General features: G+C 40.9%; 1 protein-coding gene across 1 annotated transcript in view; it reads left to right on the top strand.

Annotated features, from left to right (window-relative positions):
- Window positions 1-1,537: 1,537 nt before the first annotated feature.
- Window positions 1,538-25,194, top strand: part of LOC118360738 (teashirt homolog 2-like) — a 75,545-nt gene continuing 51,888 nt past the window's right edge. The window contains exon 1 of the mRNA XM_035740090.2: window positions 1,538-2,063. Coding sequence (XP_035595983.1) covers window positions 2,024-2,063 — 40 coding nt within the window. The 5' untranslated portion in view covers window positions 1,538-2,023. The remainder of the gene's footprint in view (window positions 2,064-25,194) is intronic.

A 25,194-nucleotide genomic window follows, 5' to 3' on the forward strand; every position in this document is an offset into this window, starting at 1 on the left:
TGTCCTTTGGGTGGTGGAGTCAACATGGGCCAACATCCCTGTGGAACACTTTCGACACCTTGTAGAGTCCATGACCCGACAAAGGCGTTTGTACACTCAGTGTATAGCAGAGATATCCCATAGACATCAATGCATGATTCACGCATGCACACACACACGCACGCACACGCACGCACACACACACACACACACACACACACACACACACACACACACACACACACACACACACACACACACACACACACACACACACACACACACACACACACACACACACACACACACACACACATAAGAACACACACCCCTGAACTGAGGGGAGCTGGGTGGCGGTGTACACACACACATGCTTCTTTTGAAACACACAGCCGGGACCGGGGTGGGTGTTAAAAGCTGTCAGACAGGTATGGCTGGGGTTGCATCTAAGCCGTGATTGATCACACCGGTTCAGGCCGAGTTCAGGGGAGGTCGCTGGCATTGCGGATAAGATGACTGATATCCACATCAATGGCATGATGGAATATTATTATGAAGCCATTTGTAATGTAGGGACGGACTGGCCAGGGCAAACCAGTTTCTCCGAAAGGGTTTGTGAGATCATGTTGCACTGTGAGGACCACCGAAGTCATCCATCATATTACCTAAACCTAGTTTCTGATTATGTCATGAGTAGCTTCTCTATGTAATAGGAACACAATTTGTCAAAACTCCTACTTACCTCAATAATCTAGTAAGGACATTTCTGGTGAAGCAGTTGGTCAAGTTCTCCTGCAGCATTGCAATTCTCAAACAGAAATTGTAGAAATGGGCGGGGATTAGACATAATTATCACTGTATAAGATATTTCTAAAATATTAGAGCACAATATTACAGCACAAAACGTGTTTTTGTGAGGGTGAATGTAGCTCAGTTGGTAGAGCATGGCGCTTGTAACGCCAGGGTAGTGGGTTCGATCCCTGGGACCACCCATACGTAGAATGTATGCACACATGACTGTAAGTCGCTTTGGATAAAAGCGTCTGCTAAATGGCATATATTATTATTATTATTAAGTTGATGAACATGATGCTACGCAAGACTGATTCACAGATTACAAAGACATAAACAGGTGTTGTATACTTCTTATACAACTCTATAACCTCATATCATTTACTATGTTTGGAAGTCATTTCAGTTTTGAAATACCTATTTCTTTCTTGCTTTCAACACCTCAGCAAAACATTGTGAAAACAAAAGGTAATTTAAATCGATGACGTATAGTACCTTCTTTAAAAAAAAGTTTCTACCGGGTCATATCCTGGTATTTTCTCTAGCCCCTGTCCCTTTAATAAGTTATTGAGCGTAACAAATGTATGGTTTCCACTAGCCATAAAACGAAAATTGGCACAAAATAAAGTCGCTTTTTGGTCTTACTTTAAGGTTAGCAGTGTTACGGTTAAGGTTAGGTTTAATATAAAACATTCATAAGACACATTTTAGAAATGGGCGGGGTTTAGACATAATTATGACTTTGTGGCTAGTGACGACCAAATGTCTGACTGCCATCATCAAGTCCAGGCGAGGAGGGAGGAGTTTTTAATGTTCAGTTTGTACTATGTATCGATGTTTGCTGGCATCGCCTCACCCTGCCTGCTCCTTGCGTGATATAGCCTACTGTACCATTACCCAAACGTTTTACGCTCTTCCTTCTATATATGCTATTTAATACAGGGTGCTCTCGGAACCTGACTGGCATCTATCTATCTGACGGACGTCGTCCTATGGCTTTGTTGGACCGAAACGGAAAGAAAAGGAGAAGACAATCCGCCCTATATGATCTAGGAACCGTGAAAGAAGAAGAATTGCTTTGACACCTGCATTGCCCAGGCAACGTTTTCTGACTCTGGGTTATATAGTAAGAGGAAAGAAGTAGCCTACTCTGAGAGCAAAATAGAGTCGCTCGCTCTGCATGGACTAGTTTATTAGACTGCATACTGATTTCACCTGGACAGAGTGAGCTACGTGAACTACGAGTTAAAAAATGCCAAGGAGGAAACAGCAGGCGCCGAAAAGGTCTACGGGTAAGAGGACATTCACACGTATATTGGTATTGAACAATATTAGATGTTATTCTTATCAAACTGATATAGCCTCTTTACTGACCCAAAGCGAATATCAAAGTGACGGTAATACGATATGACAAAGGTGCAATTTATTCAAATATACTCGAGTCTTTTTTTAAATAATAAGTTAAAGTTTTTTGTTTTTGAATAAGAGAGATGCATAGGCTATTATGCGCACATATGTGGGGGTAATTTCATTGAATTAGTCTACTTTAGGGTTTATAATTGAGTCCAAGTCATTCGAAAATAGTTTTACTAAAAAGCAAAAGTTGTGTGTATTACCATAAACGATTAAGACGTGTGTAAAAGTACATTTCAGATGTGTGCTTCGAGTAGGCTGTCTGAAACAGTTTAACTTACAAAGAACTCTTATTATTTGATATCACGGACAAATGGAGAACAGAGTACTTTTTGGTGTGTGTGTGTGTCTACTGTGTTCTAATGTGTTCAAACAAGATGGAGAACACCTGAGACAATCATTGACAACCACTAACAGTGTAATGCAAATGTTATATAAATAGTTATACCTGACTGTCACCCAGTAAACTGAATACGTACAGTAGGCCTACATCATCTACAGTGCAAGGTGTAAAATATGAACAAAGCTCTGTTGCCTAAATGTAGGTGTTATGGGTCATCAGAAAAAATACATGCACATCTCTCAAATAAGGCTAGAGTTTGTGTTGCCCTTAGTTTTTTGTGTGTGTACTTAAGCATATTTCTCAGTGTGGCCTTTCTTCATGACAAAAAGTACTGTAGTGCTAAAGGTCATCAGTGTGCCAATACTTGGTTTGTTATGGTGACCAACTAATTTTAGTGTTTACTAAACGGGTTACTTAAGCCAGTTCGATCATTACCAAAACCATCAGGCTGTCCTACTCCTTCTTTCATCCTTTGTTACCTCACTCTGCTAAATAATTGGTGTTAATGCTCAGTAATTCAGGCCATATACATCACCTGTATGATTAACCTTAACCTTGTTCTTTGACAGTGTTTCCACCATTGTAATAACGCACTGTAGTGCAGACCAGTGGCTTTATTAAAATAGGGACTGAAAATATTTGAGATGATGGATATGAATTGATTGATAAAAGGTATTGTCAGTGGAGGTGGCAGGATGGGGTGGGTATAATTTGTGCAGCGTTCCAACAGGAATCTGTTCTAAAAACTTCAGAAATAACAAGGTTGCCAACAAACAACGCATACAAAGTTGGATAGCGGCCGAATAAGATACCGGGTAGGGAGTGAGCTATTTCATAGTTTTCACTCACCACGTTTATTCAGAAAAATGTCTCTGGTAGCCTATGGACAAAGATTAAGAATAAGCTACGTTGGTGAGTTGATGCCTATTCGGCAGCTAGTTAGCTAGGTGAATTGATCATGCTACTTTGTATGCGTTGTTTGTTGGCGACCTTGCACTTTATGAAGTTTGTGGAGCAGATTCCTGTTGGAACGTTCCACAAATTATACCGACCCTGCAGTTCAGTGGGTTTCGAAGTTGTCACTCCTTTTTATGATTGCGGATGTAGGCATCCGATGGTGGTTGTTCTCTGCCAGTAATGGCAGATCAATATAGTCGCTTAAGATCGTGAAACCCTTATCTAATAGACACCCACTCAAGTGTATGGACACACACACACAGACCGACAGAAAAGCACCTCCAAACACACACACTCACCCTTATATACACACACAGTGCCTTCGGAAAGTATTCAGACCCCTTGACTTTTATCACATTTTGTTACGTTACAGCCTTATTCTAAAATGGATAGTAAAAATAATTTAAAAAAGCACTACACACAATACCCCATAATGACAAAGCGAAAACTAAAAAAAAAAAAAAACTTCTGTTTATTTATTAATAATAAAAATATAATTTATTACATCAATAGTCAGACCCTTTGCTGTGAGACTCGAAATTGAGCTCAGGTGCGTTCTGTTTCCGTTGATCATATTTGAGATGTGTTTTGAGAACTTGATTGGAAAGGCACATAGCTATCTATGTAAGGTCCCACAGTTGACCGTGCATGTCAGAGCAAAAACATAGCCATGAGGTCAAAGGAATTGTCCCTGGAGTTCCGTGATGGTGTTGTCAAAGCACAGATCTTGGGAAGGGTACCAAAAAATATCTGCAGCATTGAAGGTCCCGAAGAAAAGTGGCCTCCCATCATTCTTAAATTGAATAAGTTTGGAACCACCAAGACTGTTCCTAGAGTTGAGCAATCGGGGGAGAAAGCCCTTGGTCAAAGAGGTGACCAAGAACCTGATGGTCACTCTGACGGAGCTCTAGATTTCCTCTGTGGAGATGGGAGAACCTTCCAGAAGGACAACCATCTCTGCAGCACTCCACCAATCAGGCCTTTATGGTAGAGTGGCCAGACTGAAGCCACTCCTCAATAAATGGCACATGACAGTCCGCTTGGAGTTTGCCAAAAGGCACCTAAAGACTCCCAGACCATGAGAAAGAAGATCCTATGGTCTGATGAAACCAAGATTGAACTTTTTGTCATGAATGCCAAACGTAATGTCTGGAGGAAACCTGGCACCATCCGTACGGTGAAGGATGGTAGTCATGGCATCATGCTGTGGGGTTGTATTTCAGCGGCAGGGACTGGGAGACTAGTCGGGATTGAGGGAAAGATGAACGGTGCAAAGTACAGAGAGATCCTTGATGAAAACCTGATCCAGAGTGCTCAGGACCTCAGACTGGGGCAAAGGTTCACCTTCCAACGCAACCACGCCCCTAAGCACACAGCCAAGACAATGCAGGAGTGGCTTCGGGACAAGTCCTTGAATGTGTTTGAGTGGTCCAGCAAGAGCCCGGACTTGAATCCGATCGAACATCTCTGGAGAGACATGAAAATAGCTGTCCAGCAACACTCCCAATCTACCCTGACAGAGCTTGAGAAGATCTGCAGAGAAGAATGGGAGAAACTCTCCAAATACAGGTGTGGCAAGCTTGAACTGCCATACCCAAGACGGCTGTAATCGCTGCCAAACGTGCGTCAACAAAGTACTGAGGAAAGTGTCTGAATACTTATGTCAATTAAATATTTTATTTTTTTAATTATATTTTTTATGCATTTGCAAAAATGTCTAAAAACCAGTTTTTGCTTTGTCATGGTGTATTGTGTGTAAATTGTGGGGGGGAAATTATTTAATACATTTTAGAATAAAGCTTTAACGTAACAAAATGTACAAAACGTCAAGGGGTCTGAATACTTTCCGACTGCATTGTAATGTACATGCCTACTTACACAAAACACCAGTCTCAACGTCAACAGCGACGAGGCGAGTCCAGGATGCTGGCCTTCTTGGCAGAGTTGCAAAGAAAAAAACATACCTCAGGCTGACCAATAAAATGTAAGAATTAAGATAGCCGAAAGAACACAGACACTGGACAGAGGAACTCTGCCTTGAAAGCCAACATCCCGGAGTCGCCTGTTCACGTTGAGACTGGTGTTTTACGGTTACTATTTAATGAAGCTGCCAGTTGAGGACTTGTGAGGTGTCTGTTTCTCAAACTGGACACTTTAATGTACTTGTCCTCTTGCTCAGTTGTGCACTGGGGCCTCCCGCTCCTCTTTTCTATTCTGGTTAGAGACCGTTTGTGCTGTTCTGTGAAGGGAGTAGTACTCAGTGTTGTGCGAGATCTTCAATTTCTTGGAAATTTCTCACATGGAATAGCCTTCATTTCTCAGAACAAGAATAGACTGCTGAGTTTCGGAAGAAAGGTCTTTGTTTCTAGTCATTTTGAGCCTGTAATCGAACCCACAAATGATGATGCTCCAGATACTCAACTAGTCTAAAGAAGGCCAGTTTTATTGCTTCTTTAATCAGAACCACAGTTTTCACCTGTGCTAACATGATTGCAAAATGTTTTTCTAATGAGCAATTAACCTTTTTAAAATGATAAACTTGGATTAGCTAACACAACGTGTCATTTGAACACAGGAGTGATGGTTGCTGATAATGGGCCTCTGTACACCTATGTAGATATTCCATAAAAAATCTGCTGTTTCCAGGGATAATAGTCATTTACAACATTATCAATGTCAACACTGTATTTCTGATCCATTTTATGTTATTTTAATGGACAAAAAAATGTGCTTTTCTTTAGAAAACAAGGACATTTCTAAGTGACCCCAAACTTCTGAACGGTAGTGTACACACACATATATATATATATATATAGTTGAAGTCGGAAATTTACGTATACCGTAGCCAAATCCATTTAAACTCCGTTTTTCACAATTAACATAGGTCAGTTAGGATCACCACTTTATTTTAAGAATGTGAAATGTCAGAATTATTTATTTCAGATTTCTTTCTTTCATCACATTCCCAGTGGGTCAGATGTTTACATACACTCAATGCGTATTTGGTAGCATTGCCTTTCAATTTCGGGTGGCCTTCTACAAGCTTCCCACAATAAGTTGGGTGAATTTTGGCCCATTCCTCCCAACAGAGCTGGTGTAACTGAGTCAGGTTTGTGGACCTCCTTGCTCGCATATGCTTTTTCAGTTCTGCCAACAAATCTTCTATAGGATTGAGGTCAGGGCTTTGTGATGGCCACACCAATAACTTGACTTTGTTGTCCATAAGCCATGTTGCCACAACTCTGGAAGTATGCTTGGGGTCATTGTCCATTTGGAAGATCCATTTGCAACCAAGCTTTAACTTCCTGACTGATGTCTTGAGATGTTTCTGGAGTGCCGACACACTCCAGCCACATGAAGTCTAGCATTGTCTTGCATTAGGAGGATCCCAGGGCCAACCGCACCAGTATATGGTCTCACAAGTGGTCTGAGGATCTCATCTTGTTACCTAATGGCAGTCAGGCTACCTCTGGCGAGCACATGGAGGGCTGTGCGGCCCCCCAAAGAAATGCCACACCATGACTGACCCACCACCAAACCGGTCATGCTGGAGGATGTTGCAGGCAGCAGAATGTTCTCCACGGCGTCTCCAGACTGTCACGTCTGTCACGTGCTCAGTGTGAACCTGCTTTCATCTGTGAAGAGCACAGGGCGCCAGTGGCGAATTTGCCAATCTTGGTGTACTCTGGCAAATGAAAACGTCCTGCACGGTGTTGGGCTGTAAGCACAACCCCCACCTGTGGACGTCGGGCCCTCATTCCACCCTCATGGAGTCTGTTTCTGACCGTTTGAGCAGACACATGCACATTTGTGGCCTGCTGGAGGTCATTTTGCAGGGCTCTGATAGTGCTCCTCCTTGCACAAAGGCGGAGGTAACGGTCCTCCTGCTGGGTTGTTGCCCTCCTACGGCCTCCTCTATGTCTCCTGATGTACTGGCCTGTCTCCTGGTAGGGCCTCCATGCTCTGGACACTACGCTGACAGACACAGCAAACCTTTTTGCCACAGCTCGCATTGATGTGCCATCCTGGATGAGCTGCACTACCTGAGCCACTTTTGTGGGTTGTAGACTCCGTCTCATGCTACCACTAGAGTGAAAGCTTCGCCAGCATTCAAAAGTGACCAAAACATCAGCCAGGAAGCATAGGAACTGAGAAGTGGTCTGTGGTCCCCACCTGCAGAACCACTCCTTTATTGGGGGTGTCTTGCTAATTGCCTATAATTTCCACATGTTGTCTATTCCATTTGCACAACAGCATGTGAAATTTATTGTCAATCAGTGTTGCTTCCTAACTGGACAGTTTGATTTCACAGAAGTGTGATTGACTTGGAGTTACATTGTGTTGTTTAAGTGTTCCATTTATTTTTTTGAGCAGTGTATATCACACACACACAGTTGAAGTCAGAAGTTTACATACCTTAGTCAAATACATTTAAACTGAGTCTTCTTGGGTATGATGCTACAAGCCTGGCACACCTGTATTTGGGGAATTTCTCCCATTATTCTCTGCAGATCCTCTCAAGCTCTGTCAGGGTGGAATGGGAGTTTTGCTTGACAGCTATTTTCATGTCTCTCCAGAGATGTTCGATCGGGTTCAAGTCCGAGCTCTGACTGGGCTACTCAAGGACATTCAGACACTTTTCCCGAAGCCACTCCTGCATTGAATTGGCTGTGTGATTAGGATTGTTGTCCTTTTAGAAGGTGAACCTTCGCTTCAGTCTGCGGTCCTGAGAGTTCTGGAGCAGGTTTTCATCAAGGATCTCTCTTTACTCTGCTCCGTTAATCTTTGCCTTGATCCTAACTAGTCTCCCTGTCCCTGCCACTGAAAAACATGCTGCCACCACCATGCTTCACCGTAGTGATGGTGCCAGGTTTCCTCCTGACGTGACCCTTGGCATTCAGACCAAAGAGTTCTATCTTGGTTTCATCAGACCAGAGAATCTTGTTTCTCATAGCCAAAAGGCACCTAAATGACTGACTAACTCCAAGTGGGTTGTCATTTGCCTTTTGCAGAGGAGTGGCTTTCATCTAGCAACTGTACCATAAAGGCCTGATTGTTGGAGTGCTGCAGAGATGGTTGTCCTTCTGGAATGTTCTCCCATCTCCACAGAGGAACTCTAGAGCCCTGTCAGAGTGTCGCCTGTCGGGTTCTTGACCACCTCTCTGGCCAAGGCCTTTCTTCCCAGATTGCTCAGTTTGGCCAGGCGGCCAGCTCCAGGAAGAGTCTTGGTGGTTCCAAACTTCTTCCATTTAAGAATGATGGAGGCTACTGTGTTCTTGGGGACCTTCAATGTTGCTGAAATGTGTTGGTACCTTTCCCCAGATCTGTGCCTCTACACAATCCTGTCTCGGAGTTCCACGGACGATTCCTTTGCCCTTATGGCATGGTTTTTGCTCTGACATGCACTGTCAACTGAGGGACCTTATGCAGGTTTGTGCCTTTCCAAATCATGTCCAATCAAATGAATTTACCACAGGTGGAGTCCAATCATTGTAGAAACATCTCAAGGATGATCAATGGATACAGGATGCACCTGAGCTTCATAGTAAAGGGTCAGAAATCTTATGTAAATAAGGTATCTGTTTTTTATTATTTATAAATTGGCCAACATTTCTAAAAACCTGTTTTCACTTTGTATTGTGTGTGTATATTGATGAGGAATATTTTTTTTTATTTAATCCATTATATAATAAGGCTGTAACAACAAAATGTTAAAAGTCCAAGGGGTATAAATGCTTTCCATATGCACTGGGTATTTATTATTATTGTTATTATTATTCACACACCCAGTATTTTTGTCCCACAAAAATCCATTTTCTTAAAAACAATGTGTCCCCAACCCACTATTATCCTGGGAACTTTTGAAAAGATGCCTAAGTTCCCTTTACACGCTCTCAGCTGCCTCGTCTGTAATCTGGTAAATGTGTCAGCCCTTTAGAGAAATAAGCCTTCCTGAAGAGTTTCTTCATTGTTGAGGTAATTGTCTCCTCTTTGACAGGCACATTCATCAGTGGCTTAATGGTCAATCAAAAGTTGGCAGGCAGAGTGTTTCCATTCTTTCCTATCCACTACATTAGGAATACTTAATCAAAATGTCTCCCGGTAATGGTTGTGAAGAGTTCATGACTGACTGATCCGTTGTCTGTGCCGATAGAAAATTAACAGCTCGGCACCGGAGAGATGTTGGCCTGCAGATAAACAAATTGTGTATTAATATTTCATCTTCAAGACCTGGGATGTGCTAGCAGGCAGCTGAATATTCCTGGGCGTTGTTGTCATTTTTCTCACTCGCTTTTTTCCCCCTCTGTATTCTTGAAGGCTCTTTGCAGCTGTAACTCATTTCGCTTGATGACTTTACTGGGGTTACAGAGAGTGACGACAAATTGATTACCTGGCAGAGCAAGAATGGTGCGAAGAGAGACACGGGCTGACAGTCATGTTATAATAATATGTTTAATGATGTGTGGATGGGAACCGGGAGAGAGGGCTATTGAAATAAGAGATGCAAGGATTAGTTTTTATTTTTTTGTGCAGATGTAGTAGGCCTATACCTCAGTGAAAATGTGATTTTGAAGGTGTAATGAAGAGAATGTCCTCAGCTACAGCCAATTAATTTATGGGACATTTTTTTTTGAGGCGACAGACATTCATGCGTATTTCAGTTACAGTATTAGATTTGCTCATCATTCATTGAACGTAAGGGTGACTTAAAGTTACAATTCCTTCCTGGCACCAAGGAATATGGGATGGAGTATAGGAAAGCATTTCAGTGTTTTGTTTCATATGTTGCAGACATGCAACCCTATGACTGGACTAAATACTGTAGCTCTAGCTGTGCCTCAAACCGTTAGCCCAATTTGCTTTTAAACAAGATACATTGAACAACAAACAAAGGCTTTAAGTGTTGCAGTGACAGTACGTGAGTGACAGTAGCTTGTGGGGATTGGCAAGCTGAAAGTGATTTTGTTCTGGAAACATCTTATCATCAAGGCAGATGTTGTTTATTCTAATAATAATAATAATATATGCCATTTAGCAGACGCTTTTATCCAAAGCGACTTACAGTCATGTGTGCATACATTCTACGTATGGGTGGTCCCAGGGATCGAACCCACTACCCTGGCGTTACAAGCGCCATGCTCTACCAACTGAGCTACAGAAGGACCATTCTAGTTCATGTAAAAAGAAAAGGATGTCCAGAGTAGCAGTTTGATTTGAAAGGTGAAAGGTAAGGGCACCACCAAATATAGAAGTGATACATTTTCTGTCCTATTTTTCTGTAGAAGATTATAACCTTTGCTAATTATTGTGTTTTGTACCAAAAAGTGTTGACTTTGTCAAAGGTCTTGATGGCTTAGTTTTGCTCTCATATTGAGTTGTCGTCATATTTGGTATAAGAGTAATATGGGGTGTGTTGTGTGATTTTTGGAATGATAAATGCCGTTTAGCAAATGTTTTTTTTATCCAAAGAGACTTAGTCATGCGTGCATACATTTTTCAAGTGGGTGGACCCAGCAGGATTCAACCCACAATCTTGACATTGCAAGCACCATGCTCTACCAGCTAAGCTATAGAGATCTCATTACATTTCACGACAGTGAGGTGAGGTGACAGCAGGTGTGGATAGGTAATAGTCTGAGAGGGAGTCAGTGCGCCCCCCCTGCTATCTATGTGATAAGAACCAAGACTCCTATGCCCTCCAGCGGACTGATCTCTCCTGTGTGGAAAACAGACTGTTATGATTGGTCTCAAGGCGAGTGCCTGACTGCCTGTGCAGTGTTGCACCTTACCTCCTCAGTCACAACGAGACTGCAGCCTACAACTGCAGCTTGCAACTGCTCATTCACCTTGTGTTCCCTCTGAGACCTGTGCTAGTTTCCAGGCAAATTACACAATTTGATATGCCATTCGGCTGGGTGATTCATGTGTCCATGTGATCATCGTAGCAGAAAAATGCTTTGTTATATTTTTGTTCCAAATTAAGGCAGACAATAACTAGAATATTGGGAGAGTTTATTGTAAGCAGGCTAAATCTCAAGGATCAAGGACATTATGCCACAGCACTGTGCTTTGTCCAGGTTCCAGATACAATGGTTTAAAGACCGAAATGGGGAAAAGACTGAAGAGTAAGGGCTGTTCATCTAAATGTACTTTGAAGATGAAAATGGGGAAGGATTAGTAGAGATAATGTAATAAAACACTTCCTGCTGTGTGAAGGATGTTTGTATATGACGAAGTACAGTGGATTTCCACTTGCCAAGAGCACTGCATTCTTGTAAGTATGCAATAAGCACATTTACCCTGTACATCACCTTATAAAATACAGTTTACTCCAACACAGGAAAGACAAGGACTACCTGACAATTGTTGAATGAAATGTATGGTTGTAGACCTACTTTTTGGACATATGGCTCTGAACGCAGTGCTGGATCCGGTATCTAGCGCCATATGCCTCTCAAATGCATACATCCAAAGAAATCCATATCTGTTCTATTTGACCCAATTCACAGAAGAATATCCTGTGTTGTATATATGATGTTCTCTCATTTTAGTTGTATACACATCATATTGTGTACGCCACATCATATTGTACGTTACTTAAATTGTGAAATAAATAAAAAGTAGTTGTGTGTAAGATTAGCATAGCGAAATTTCAAATTTGACGACAGCACCTCGAAAAACTATACAACATTTGAGCAATTTAGTGCTTTTGAGGTTGTTTTGAATCTTTTTTTATTTTTGGGGGGTTTTGATTAATTCATTTTTTGTAATTTCTTTACACATAATGTGGGTTGACTGCTCTAACAATACATAATAACAATTTAATACCAGTCCAATTGTTAGTGTCTGCCCATTACTGCTAATTGGTTATTACCCATAATTTATTCCCATTACTTTAATCAAATATTTCAGTAGTTGTGTATATTACATTTGATTACTTGATTATTTTATTCTCAAGTCATCAACTCATCACTATAGAGCTGCTGCCTATACTGTCTGACAAACATCATTTTAGTATTTCTTCAAAGTAAATAAGGCTTACTTTTATGACTGCTGAATACCTACTATCAATCACTTAGATTGGGTATTTTCAGGTAGAGACCTCGCAAATTAACTGCTCTCTATCCCTTTCCATCACACATTCTTCTGTCTCCTCTCTCTTTCCTTTTCTTCCCAACACTAACCTAATGTGGCAGGCGTAAAAGAAACACAGACCAGACAAGTAGGCGTGCAATGGATTATGGTCATTGTAGTTAGTTTAGCGCAGACAATGCGGTAAATTATGTAGAATTATAGGTCTGTTGGAAGTTACAACATCACACAGTTCGCAGTAGTGATCTGATTTATCTTTAGAGAAACTGTGCAAAGTGCACATTAAGCTCACTGAAAAAACAGACGCATAATAGAACTGATTCGGTCAATTAGTTGTTTTTAACAAAAAATAATCAACATTTTGGTTAATTGCTCAGTGCCACTGAATGCAAAAAAATCTAAAACGCAGTGAAAACATTAATCTGAAGTTATCTGCGGTGTACCTGATTTGCTTCTAATCAAACCCTTAATAGGCTTAAATTAAGATGTATTATGCAAATTAACTCTCAGCAGTTACTGTTTGCAGGAGCTAGGACAATATTGTGCTAATGGTGTGATCTGTTACAATTTACAAAGGTAAGCTGACTTCATACTGTGGCTCTATGCTTTTCCTAGAGGTCAAAAGGCAGTTTCATTTGCATTTAAATGTTGTTCATATTTTAGCATACATTCTTAGAAAAAAGGGTTCCAAAAGCATTCTTCAGTTGTCCCCATATGAGTAACTTTTAAAGAACAATTTTTCTTTTCAGGTAGAACCTTTTTGAGTTTAATGTAGAACCCTCTGTGCAAATGATTCTACCTGGAACCAAAAAGCTGACCTCCCTGGCCTATGCTCTCCATTCTCTAGACTGGGGTCAAATGGAGGCTTTTACGTTTGAAAGAATTTCACCAATTCAATCACATTTCGTGTCTTGAAAGAACGACTCTTGTACATTAACCTCTTAGTATTTAACTATTCAGGAATACAAAGTGGGCAAAAAAAATAATGGTATTTTCAATGTCAATTACTGTATTTGACAATCAATTCATTGATCAATCAATGGACTAAACAGAACCGTATATCGGTTTCTTCTGATTTTGGGCATTTAAAACAATTTTGCTATGATAGCAAAATATCAGATATACAGATATATATAATGTCAGTTGATGGGCCTCTTAGTAACATATTGCAATAAACATTCATACTGAACAATATTCCTAAAATTCAATACAGCAAATGTAGTGTGGTTACTCAAATCAGACTGTTTTCGCTCTTCACTTTCCATTGGTGTGCATTTCAAGCCTTGAGTTATTTGCCTGCATGTGCTGAGCCAGTCTTTTGAAACCAACATCTTAATTGAATCTCATTAAATAGAACTGACAGCTTGGGTGTTTTTGTTGAATATAGAGTAATTCTGCTGTGCTTGCAACTTGATTAAGAGGATTCAAGAGAACATATTATTGTATGCCTTGGTTTACTCTGGTATGGAAAATTAAGTCAATCATTAAAGGGAATAACCTGTTTAATGACTTTTTACCAGGCATGTACTTACTAGGTAACAGTTATGTTACTTACAGTGCATTCAGAAGTTATTTAGACCCCTTTGACCCTTTTCCACATTTTGTTTTCTGTTTTTCCTCCTCAATCTACACACAGCACACTGACAACGTGAAAACAGGTGTTTAAAAATGTTTGCATATGTATCAACATAAAAAATAAAAATAAACTTAAGTATTCAGATCTTTTCCTATGCGACGTGAAATTGAGCTCAGGTGCATCCTGTTTCAATTGATTATACTTGATGTTTCTACACCTTGATTGGAGTCCGCCTGTGGTAAATTCAATTGATTGGACATGATTTGGAAAGGCACACCTGTCTATACAAGGTCCCACAGTTGGCAGTGCATGTCAGAGTAACAACCTAGCCATGAAGTCGAAGGAATTGTTGGTAGAGCTCTGAGGCAGGATTGTATCACGGTACAGATCTGGGGAAGGGTACCACCAAATGTTTGCAGCATTAAAGGTTCCCAAGAACACAGTGGACTCCCTCATTCTTAAACAGAATAAGTTTGGAACCACCAAGACTCCTAGAGCTGGCCGCCCTGCCAAACTGAGCAATTGTGGGAAAGGGCCTTGGTCAGGGAGGTGACCAAGAACCTGATGGTCACTCTGTCAAAGCCACTCAGTAGAAGGCACGTGACAGGCACCTAAAAGGACTCTGACTATAAGAAACAAGATTCTCTGGTCTGATGAAACCAAAATTGACCTCTTTGGCCTGAATGCCAAGCGTCACGTCTGGAGGAGTCTTGGTATCATCCCTACGGTGTTGGCAGCATCATGCTCATGGGGATGTTTTCAGTGGCAGGGACTGGGAGAAGGATCGAGGGAAAGATGAACAGAGAAAAGTACAGAGATCCTTGTTGCAAACCTGCTCCAGAGCACTCAGGACCTCAGACTGGGGCGACGGTTCACCTTCCAACAGAACAATGACCCTAAGAACACAGCCAAGACAATGCAGGAATGGCTTTGGGACAAGTCTCTGAATGTCCTTGAGTGGCCCAGCCAGATCCCGGACTTGAACCCGATCAAACATCTCTGGAGAGACATGTAAATAGCTGTGCAGCGACGCTCCCCATCCAACCTCATAGAGCTTGAGAGGAACTGCAGAGAAGAATATGAGAAAATCCCCAAACACAGGTGTGCCAAGATTGTTGTGTCATACCCAAGACGACTCACTAATCGCTGCCAAAGGTGCTTCAACAAAGTACTGACTAAAGGGTCTAATTACTTTTGTAAATCTAGTATTTTATTTGATATACATTTGCAAAAAATGTATTAAAAAATATTTATCATTATGGGGTGTAGGAAACATTTTAATCAATTTTAGGACAATGCTGTAACGTAACAAAATGTGGAAAAAAGTGGGTCTGAATACTTTCCGAATGCACCGTACGTGCCTATTAGTACTTACATTCTCATTTTCCAGGAAAATACAATACTAAACAAATAATTGAGCATCTTAGACAATTACTGCATGAGTTCATATGCATGTAATATCTTGTAGTATGTTATCTTGTAATAGCGTGGTACTTTGTTATTCTACTGGAACAGTGTTACCTTGGAAACTCAACATGCACAACAACAACGTACTATACAGTAACAGGACAGTTTGCATGCAACTCAATGTGAATCATTTTCATTTTACTGTTGCATTTATTCATGCAGGGCAAAAATATATGATCTTAGCTTCAATAACAGAGTCCGTAGTAGACTGAGTTATGAAAAATATGCGTCCTGTATCATCTAAGCTAGCAATAAAAGGCAATTGGAATTTGTTCAAAATTGTCTGTCCTTGTAATGAGAGGATGACGAATGGTATAATTTAGGGAAAGGAAATGAATGCGGGCAGACCAAAGAAATAATGGTTCTGTTGCATTTCTTATTCGCCATGAAGATTCACTAATTCTGCTTAATATACCAGGAAATGTATGATCGGCAGTTAATCATTAGGTATTTTCTAACATTGTTATAGTCTGGTAGTAACACAAATGATGTATGGACAATGTAAATTTGATAGTGTGTGTATGAAGACGAGGAGGCTACACAAATATTTTCAAAATTGAATCCATTTCTTAGCCCACTTTTTCTTCTTTAGCCCCCCCCCCCTCTTTTACCATTAACTCAGATCATCCTGTACTTAAGAACATGAATCATTGCAGATTCCAGTACTTGGCCCATGTATGATCTCAGATTGCAGACATCTGATTAAACTACACAAGTCCTTTTCACCATTTTTAAGATCATGAAAAGGGTGCGCGTTTTCCGAAGGAGATGGATCTAAAGCTCAATAATTTTGTCCTCCCATGATTAATAGTAGGCAGGGAGGGCTTTGTACAGGAAAGAGCTACATCTAATTGTGGGCCAAGTGTATCTAAGTGAAAGAAAACAACATGATGCCAAAGGCTTCCTGTATGAAGTGACATGACTAATCATGAAAGGTTCACGTGGGTGTTAGATGCTGTGATGATGTCACAGATGAGATTTTAGAGACCGCAAATGTTTCATGACTGATTGGACAAATGCATTTCTGGCATTTCCACACAATTCTAAAGAGCACCCAGGCAACTTTTTCCAAAGAAATGTTGTTAGTTGAAAGGCAGAGAGGTGTGTGTATGTGTGTGTGTGTGTTTGTGAGGGTTTCCGGTAATAGCCGGCTTTTGGCGTTTTATTATAATTATTTTGGGCGAGAAATTAAATTGGTGCCGACCAATTGTCCGGGAAAATAAGAAATCCTGTTGCAAAATAATGCGTTTTAGACTCTTTGATGTAAATACCAGTTGATTTAAATACATTTGACTGGTAATGCTATTCGGTCTATAGGTTAATTTGCATAATTTAGTGGAATTAAAATGGTGCGTGTGTACACAGTATATGCGTTATGTATCTTATTTATCACACGAGTACAGCATTCAGATACTGCTGCCGCAGTATGCATTTTGAATACATACACTACCGGTCAAAAGTGTTAGAACATCTACTCATTCAATGGCTTTTCTTTATTTGGACTTTTTTCTACATTGTAAAATAATAGTGAAGACATCAAAACTATGAAATAACACACATGGAATCATCTAGCAAACAAAAAAAGTGTTAAACAAATCAAAATATATTTTAGTTTCTTCAATGTAGCCACCCTTTGCCTTGACAGCTTTGCACACACTTGGCATTCTGTCAACCAGCTTCACCTGGAATGCATTTCCAACATTCTTGAAGGAGTTCCCACATATGCTGAGCACTTGTTGGCTGCTTTTCCTTCACTCTGTCTGACTCATCCCAAACCATCTCCATTTAGTTGAGGTCAGGGGATTGTGGAGGCCAAGTCAATTTTATTTTATTGATTTATTTAGCCAGGTAGGCCAGTAGAAAAATCTATGTACAATGTGTGCAAATGTAGAAGAGTAGGGAGGTAAGGCAATAAATACGCCATAGAGGAAAAATAATTACAATTTAGCATTAACACTGGAGTGATAGATGTGCACATGATGATGTGCAAGTAGAGATACTGGGGTGCAAAAGATCAAGAAGATAAATAACAATATGGGGAAGGGGTAGTTGTGGTGTGCTATTTACAGATTGGCTGTGTACAGTGATCGTTAAGCATCAGCTGTCAGAGCATCTTAAAGTTAGAGAGGGAGATATGACTCCAGCTTCAGTGATTTTTTAAAATTTATTTTTATTATTATTTTTTTATTTATTATTATAATTTTTTTGTAAATCGTTCCAGTCATTGGCAGCAGAGAACTGAAAGGAAAGGCAGCAAAAGAAGGAATTGGCTTTTGGGATGACCAGTGAAATATACCTGCTGGAATGCGTGCTATGGGTGGGTGTTGCTATGGGGACCAGAGAGCTGAGATAAGGCGGGGCTTTACCCTGTAAAGACTTATAGATGACCTGGAGCCAGTGGGTTTGGTGACGAACATGTAGTGAGGGCCAGCCAAGCATACAGATCGCAGTGGTGGGTAGTATATGAGGCTTTGGTGACAAAACGGTTGGCACTGTGATAGACTGCATCCAATTTGCTGAGTAGAGTGTTGGAGTCTATTTTGTAAATGACATCGCCGAAGTCAAGGATCGGTAGGATAGTCCATTTTATGAGGGTATGTTTGGCAGCATGAGTGAAGGATGCTTTGTTGCGAAATAGGAAGCTGATTCTATATTTCATTTTGGATTAGAGATGCTTAATGTGGGGGGGAGGGCAACAATCGGTTGAAGAGCATGTATTTAGTTTTACTAGCATTTAAGAGCAGTTGGAGGCCATGGAAGACGTGTTGTATGGCATTGAAGCTCGTTTGGAGGTTTGGTAACAGTGTCCAAAGAAGGGCCAGATGTATACAGAATGGTGTCGTCTGTGTAGAGGTGGATCAGAATCACCAGCAACAAGAGCGACATCATTGATATATACAGAGAAAAAAGTTGGCCTGAGAGTAGAACCCTGTGGCACCCCCATAGACTGCCAGAGGTCCGTACCATAGGCCCTCCAATTTGACATACTGAACTCTATCTGAGAAGTAGTTGGTGAACCAGGCGATGCAGTCATTTGAGAAACCAAGGCCATTGAGTCTGCCAATGAGAATACGGTGATTGACAGAGTCGAAAGCCTTGGCCAGGTCGATGAATACGGCTGCACAGTGCGGTCTTTTATCGATGGCAGTTATATTGTTTTGGACCTTGAGAGTGGCTGAGGTGCACCCATGACCAGCTCGGAAACCAGATTGCATAGTGGAGAAGGTACGGTGGGATTTGAGATGATCGGTGATCTGTTTGTTAACTTGTTTTTTGAAGATTTTAGAAAGGCAGGTCAGGATGGATATAGGTCTGTAGCAGTTTGGGTTTAGAGTGTCTCCCCCTTTGAAGAGAGGGATGACCGCGGCGGCTTTCCAATCTTTGGGGATCTCGATTTGAAAGAGGTTGAACAGGCTAGTAATAGGGGTTGCAAAGATTTGCCGGATAATTTTAGAGAGGGTCCAGACTGTCTCGCCCAGCTGGTTTGTAGGGATTCAGATTTTTCAGCTATTTCAGAACATCCGCTGTCTGGATTTGGGTTAAGGAGAAATGGGGGGCTTGGGCAAGTTGCTGCAGGGGGTGCTGAGCTGTTGGCCTGGGGTAGTGGTAGTCAGGTGGAAAGCATAGCCAATCGTAGAAAAATGCTTATTGAAATTATCGATTAGTATATTCGATGCTAATGCAGAATGCCACGGGCTGTTTTTGTGCTGGTCAAGGGCAGTCAAGTCTGGGGTGAACCAAGGGCTATATCTGTTCTTAGTTTTTTTTATTTTATTGAATGGGGCATGCTCATTTATGATGGCGAGGAAAGCACTTTTAAAGAATAACCAGCCATCCTCTACTGATGGGATGAGGTCAATATCCTTCCAGGATACCCGGGCCAGGTCGATTAGAAAGGCCTGCTCGTTGAAGTGTTTGAGGGAGCATTTGACAGTGATAAGAGGTGGTCGTTTGACCACAGACCTATTACGCACACAGGCAATGAGGCAGTGATCGCGGAGATCCTGGTTGAAGACAGCAGAGGTGTATTTAGAGGGCAAGTTGGTCAGGATGATATCTAAGAAGGTACCCATGGTTACTTATTTATGGTTGTACCTGGTCTGTTTCTTTAATAATTTGTGTGAGATTGAGGGCATCTTAGATTGTAGGATGGCCGGGGGTTAAGCATATCCCAGTTTAGGTCACCTAACAGTACGAACTCTGAAGATAAACGGGGGGGCAATCAATTCACATATGGTGTCCACAGCTGGGGGCTGAAGGGGGTTTATAACAAGCGGCAGCTGTGAGAGACTTGATTCTGGAAAGGTGGATTTTTAAAATGTGATTTAAAAAAAAAAAAAAATCTGGATTTTTTTTCCCCCTCATTTTGTCTGTCATAGTTGAAGTGTACCTATGATGAAAATTACGGGCCTCATCTTTTTACGTGGGAGAACTTGCACAATTGGTGGCTGACTAAATACTTTTTTGCCCGACTGTACACGGGAAAAGACAAACATCCACGTCCGACTGCTCCGCCATCTTGGATTAAAATAACCGTTACACAGCCTGGAGTTGTGTTGAGTCATTGTCCTGTTAAAAAAACAGGTGATAGTCCCACTAAGCACAAACCAAATGGGATGGCCGATCACTGCAGAATGCTATGGTAGCCATGCTGGTTAAGTGTGCTGTTGTGGAAATGTCCTCGATTTACCAAATCATGGGAGCAAACCACACACACAAGTCAGAGTTAGTTATAAAAGTCCATCTTTTATTATATGAGCTCTATCACAATCCTGTGACTCTCAGATAAATTCAGTGTCTCAATGAATTCTCTGAGAGCCCCCTTACAATGCAACTGAGATCCTTTAATAGCAAAGAACACACATAGTCAGACAGCATAGACATAATAAGTCGTTCAGCTTTGTCTCCTTACTCAAACCCCAGAACCATAAACCAATCCTCCATATCAACAGGCATATATCAACTTGTCATTTAGATACAACCAACTCTAAATACAACCAATCCTGGACAAGCTCACTGAGAGGAGAGTGAGGCTATAGGTTAAGATAAAAGGGAGCATGAGAATGATTCCAGACACTGTCACCCTCCTTTCCCCACTAGAAAAACGGAAGGGAGTAAAAGATATGTTTACACATGATGACACTTTGACATTCTCCCCTCTCCACGGCCCATGCAACTTAGTCTTGACATAGAACAGATAACTGCAACCTCGCCACAGTATTATACAAAAATACCATTCTGATGAGAAGTAACTTACACACATTTGATGAATATAAAACATCTTACATATGTTACCAACAAATTCTGAATCTTCCACGACAGTGCCTTGAATTCTAAATAAGCAGACAGTGTCACCAACAAAGCACCCCCACACTGTGTCTCACATGGCGGTTGGAAACAAAAATCTCCAATTTGGACTCCAGACCAAAGGACAAATTTACACTGGTCTAATGTCCATTGCTTGTGTTTCTTGACCCAAGCAAGTCCCTTCTTATTTGTGTCCTTTAGTAGTGGTTTCTTTGCAGCAATTCGACCATGAAGGCCTGATTTACACTGAACAGTTGATGTTGAGATGTCTGTTCCTTGAACTCTGTGAAGCATTTATTTGGGCTGCAATTTCTGAGGCTGGTAACTCTAATGAACTTATCCTCTGAAAAAGAAGTAACTCTGGGTCTTCCATTCCTTTGACTGTCCTCATGACAGCCAGTTTCATCATAGCTCTTGATGGTTTTGCGACTGCACTTGAAGAAACATTCAAAGTTCTTGAAATGCTCCTCATTGACTGACCTTCATGTCTTAAAGTAATGATGGACTGTCGTTTATCTTTGCTTATTTGAGCTGTTCTTGCCGTAATATGGACTTGGTCTTTTACCAAATAGGGCTATCTTCTGTATACCACCCCTACCTTGTCACAACACAACTGATTGACTCAAATGCATTAAGAAGGAACGACATTTCACAATTTTTAACGAGGCACACCTGTTAATTTAAATGCATTCCAGGTGACAACAGTACCTCATGAAGCTGGTTGAGAGAATGCAAGAGTGTGCAAAGCTGTCATCAAGGCAAAGAGTAGCTGTTTGAAGAATCTCAAATATGAAATATCATTTGAATTGTTTAACACTTTTTTGATTTTGACATGATTCCATATGTGTTAATTCAAAGCTTTGATGTCTTCACTATTATTCTACAATGTAGAAATGATTCAAAATAAAGAAAAACCCTTGGATGAGTAGGTGTTCTAAAACTTTTGACCGGTAGTGTGTACTTCCTTTGAAACCTGAACATTTTACTACATATTATGAGGCATGTCTTACCTTGCTTCAAAGTAGCCTAGCCAAATTCAGACCAACTCTGTTGAGGCAATTATTTTATATTATAAACTGGGTGGTTTAAGACCTGAATGCTGATTTGCGGGCAGCTGTGGTATATCAGACCGTATACCACAGGTATGACAAAACATTTAATTTGAATACTCTAATTACATTGGTAACCAGTTTATAATAGCAATAATGCACCCTGGGGGTTTGATACAGTTGAAGTCGGAAGGTTACATGCATTTAGGTTGGATTCATTAAAACTTGTTTTTCAACCACTCCACAAAGTTCTTGTTAACAAACTATAGTTTTGGCAAGTCGGTTAGGTCGGAAATATCAATACTTATTCACTTATAAGTGAAATAATCTGTCTGTAAACAATTGTTGGGAAAATTACTGTATCACAACTCAGAAGTTTACATACACTAAGTTGACTGTGCCTATAAACAGCTTCGAAAATTCCAGAAAATGATGTCAGAAGCTTCTGATAGGCTAATTGACATCATTTGAGTCAATTGGAGGTGTACCTGTGGATTTATTTCAAGGCTTACCTTCATATTCAGTGGTTCTTTGCTTGACAACATGGGAAAATCAAAAGAAATCGGCTAAGACCTCAGATAAAGAATTGTAGACCTCTACAAGTCTGGTTCATCCTTTGGAGCAATTTCCAAACGCCTGAAGGTATCATCTGTACAAATAATAGTACGCAAGTATAACCACCATGGGACCACGCAGCTGTCATACCGCCCAGGAAGGAGATGCATTCTGTCTCCTAGAGATGAACATACTTTGGTGCGAAAAGTGCAAATCCATCCCAGAACAGCAGCAAAGGACCTTGTGATGATGCTGGAGGAAACGGGTACAAAAGTATTTATATCCACAGTAAAACGAGTCCTATATCGACATAACCTGAAAGGCCACTCAGCAAGGAAGAAGCCACTGCTCCAAAACCGCCATAAAAAAGCCAGACTACGGTTTGCAACTGCACATGGGGACAAAGATCACATTTTTTGGAGAAATGTCCTCTGGTCTGATGAAACAGAAATAGAACTGTTTGTCCATAATGACCATCGTTATGTTCGGAGGAAAAATGGGGAGGCTAGTAAGCCGAAGAACACCATCCCAACTGTAAAGCATAGGGGTGGCAGCATTATGTGGTGGGGGTGCTTTGCTGCAGGAGGGACTGGTGCACTTCACAAAATAGATGGCATCATGAGGAAGGAACATCTCAAGACATCAGTCAGGAAGTTAAAGCTTGGTCACAAACTTCAACTGTATATGGCCAATATACCACAGCTAAGGCCTGTATTCAAGCACTCCGCATTGCGTCTTGCAATAAGAACAGCCCTTAGCCGTGGTGTATTGGCCATATACAACACCTCCTCGGGCCTTATTACTATATGAACTATCTTTTATTGTTAAATAGCCAAAGGCACAATCTTAGTTATACTAGCAACCTATGCAATTATTATGTATTTTTTGGGGCCTACTGGTACATTAGTATGAATTTGTGATCTATCGTCCCACAACTGTCTGAGTCTGTTTGAAATAGGCTATTTATTTCTTGACAAGTTGACTGATGGCATAGGTAAACTTTTCTATTATGGGGGATAGTAGATTGACAGGTAAGTGATTTTGCTGTTTGTTGTCTTGTTGGGTGAGAAAAAAGTACATTTGTAAAGTTATTCTAACATCTTCAAAGTGCGCATCAGAATTTGGTAAGAAGGACCGCACATCTTTGCAACCTCGACTTGCATGTTCTGTTTAATATTAATAGCATAATCTAAATGAGATTTCTGTCATTCTGAACACTGGGTGGATGCCCTAATCAGGTTACACACCCAATGCATATGGGTCAGGTACATTTCTCAACTGACCGGTCAATTTAAATGTTCCCGGTCAATTGTCTGGCGCCACATTTTCCTAAAGAAAACCCTGGGGGGTGGGTGGGTGTGTGTGTGTGTGGGGCAGGGCTTTGGGGGATCAGCAGTGTAATACATGCCATTACATTGCCAGGGGGAGTCATTAACGGTCAGCAGGATCCTGTTCCACATCATACTGCAGTCAAATTAATTCTGCGGTAAAACGACAATATGCATTTCAGTGGAAACCAGACTTTAATGTTCTCAGGCGTTTCCACTGTTGTTCCCTGAGCATACAGTGTACATATTTATTTGTCCCTTACTGTTTTTCAATAAAATGGAAAGTGGAAAAGGGAAATATCAATACTTATTGAGCTAACAGTGATGTGATCAGGTACTGGTGGGAAGTCTTCACATTCAGAAGGAACGTTAAAATGAGTCCAAAAGCCATTTTAGCTGTAAAAGACAATACTTTTTCCCCTCCCTCTCATATCCTGCAAAACATGCTGACTCAGCATTTCCTTTTTGTTTTGATCAAAGTTCATTAGTTTTATATTTTTTTAAATCTTTAACTCTGCATTTTTGGAAAAGGACCTTTCTGTAAGCGTTTCACTGTTAGTCTACACCTGTTGTTTACGAAGCATGTGACAAATACAATTTGATTTGAATTATCTCACAGTCCCCTCAGGTAATTTTGTGAAGTAAATCACAGCCATTTTCTCCATGACGTCTGTGGTGTAGTGTTTGGATAAGAGGGAAGCCATTGTCTGGAGGTGAAAGTTATCATGTTGGGAGTGAACCACGAGCCAGTCGTCCCCTTGGCCATAATAAGCCACAGCAATCCTCTGTCTGTGAGTCTGAGTGACATAACCAGAGCTCAGGGCTGTGGGAAGATCATCACATCCACGACAACGTAAAAGAGGTCACACATAGATCAAAGCACGTTGCCCAGAGCCATGACATTAACACTGGACAGGCTCTTTGTCAGCTGGACAGGGTACTGCATATCTCTTCATATCTACTGGAAACATACATCCAAACAATCTGCTCCTCTATCAGTATATGCATTCATCCACAGGCTGGCTGAACAAGGCTTGGAGACAGGGATTGATTCAATTTGAAAAGGGACTTAGTGATTGGCTGTTCGATGAAACTGTATATCAGATGTCATATGGAGGATGTAAGCGGATTCATTTCTGATGTCTATTTAACACTTATATCAGTCAAGGAGTGAAGTGTTTTGGGAACACATTTGATGTATTTTATATAGATTTGACTTTGTGTTTGTAAACATTGTTAAATGTTAAGTGCATTTCCTTCGTATTTTGACAACACCCTGACCCCCCCAGAATAACTTTGACTCTGAACCCCTAACCCTATTTGCCGCCACTTCCA

Source organism: Oncorhynchus keta, chromosome 28 (assembly GCF_023373465.1).
Source record: "Oncorhynchus keta strain PuntledgeMale-10-30-2019 chromosome 28, Oket_V2, whole genome shotgun sequence".
NCBI lineage: Eukaryota > Metazoa > Chordata > Actinopteri > Salmoniformes > Salmonidae > Oncorhynchus > Oncorhynchus keta.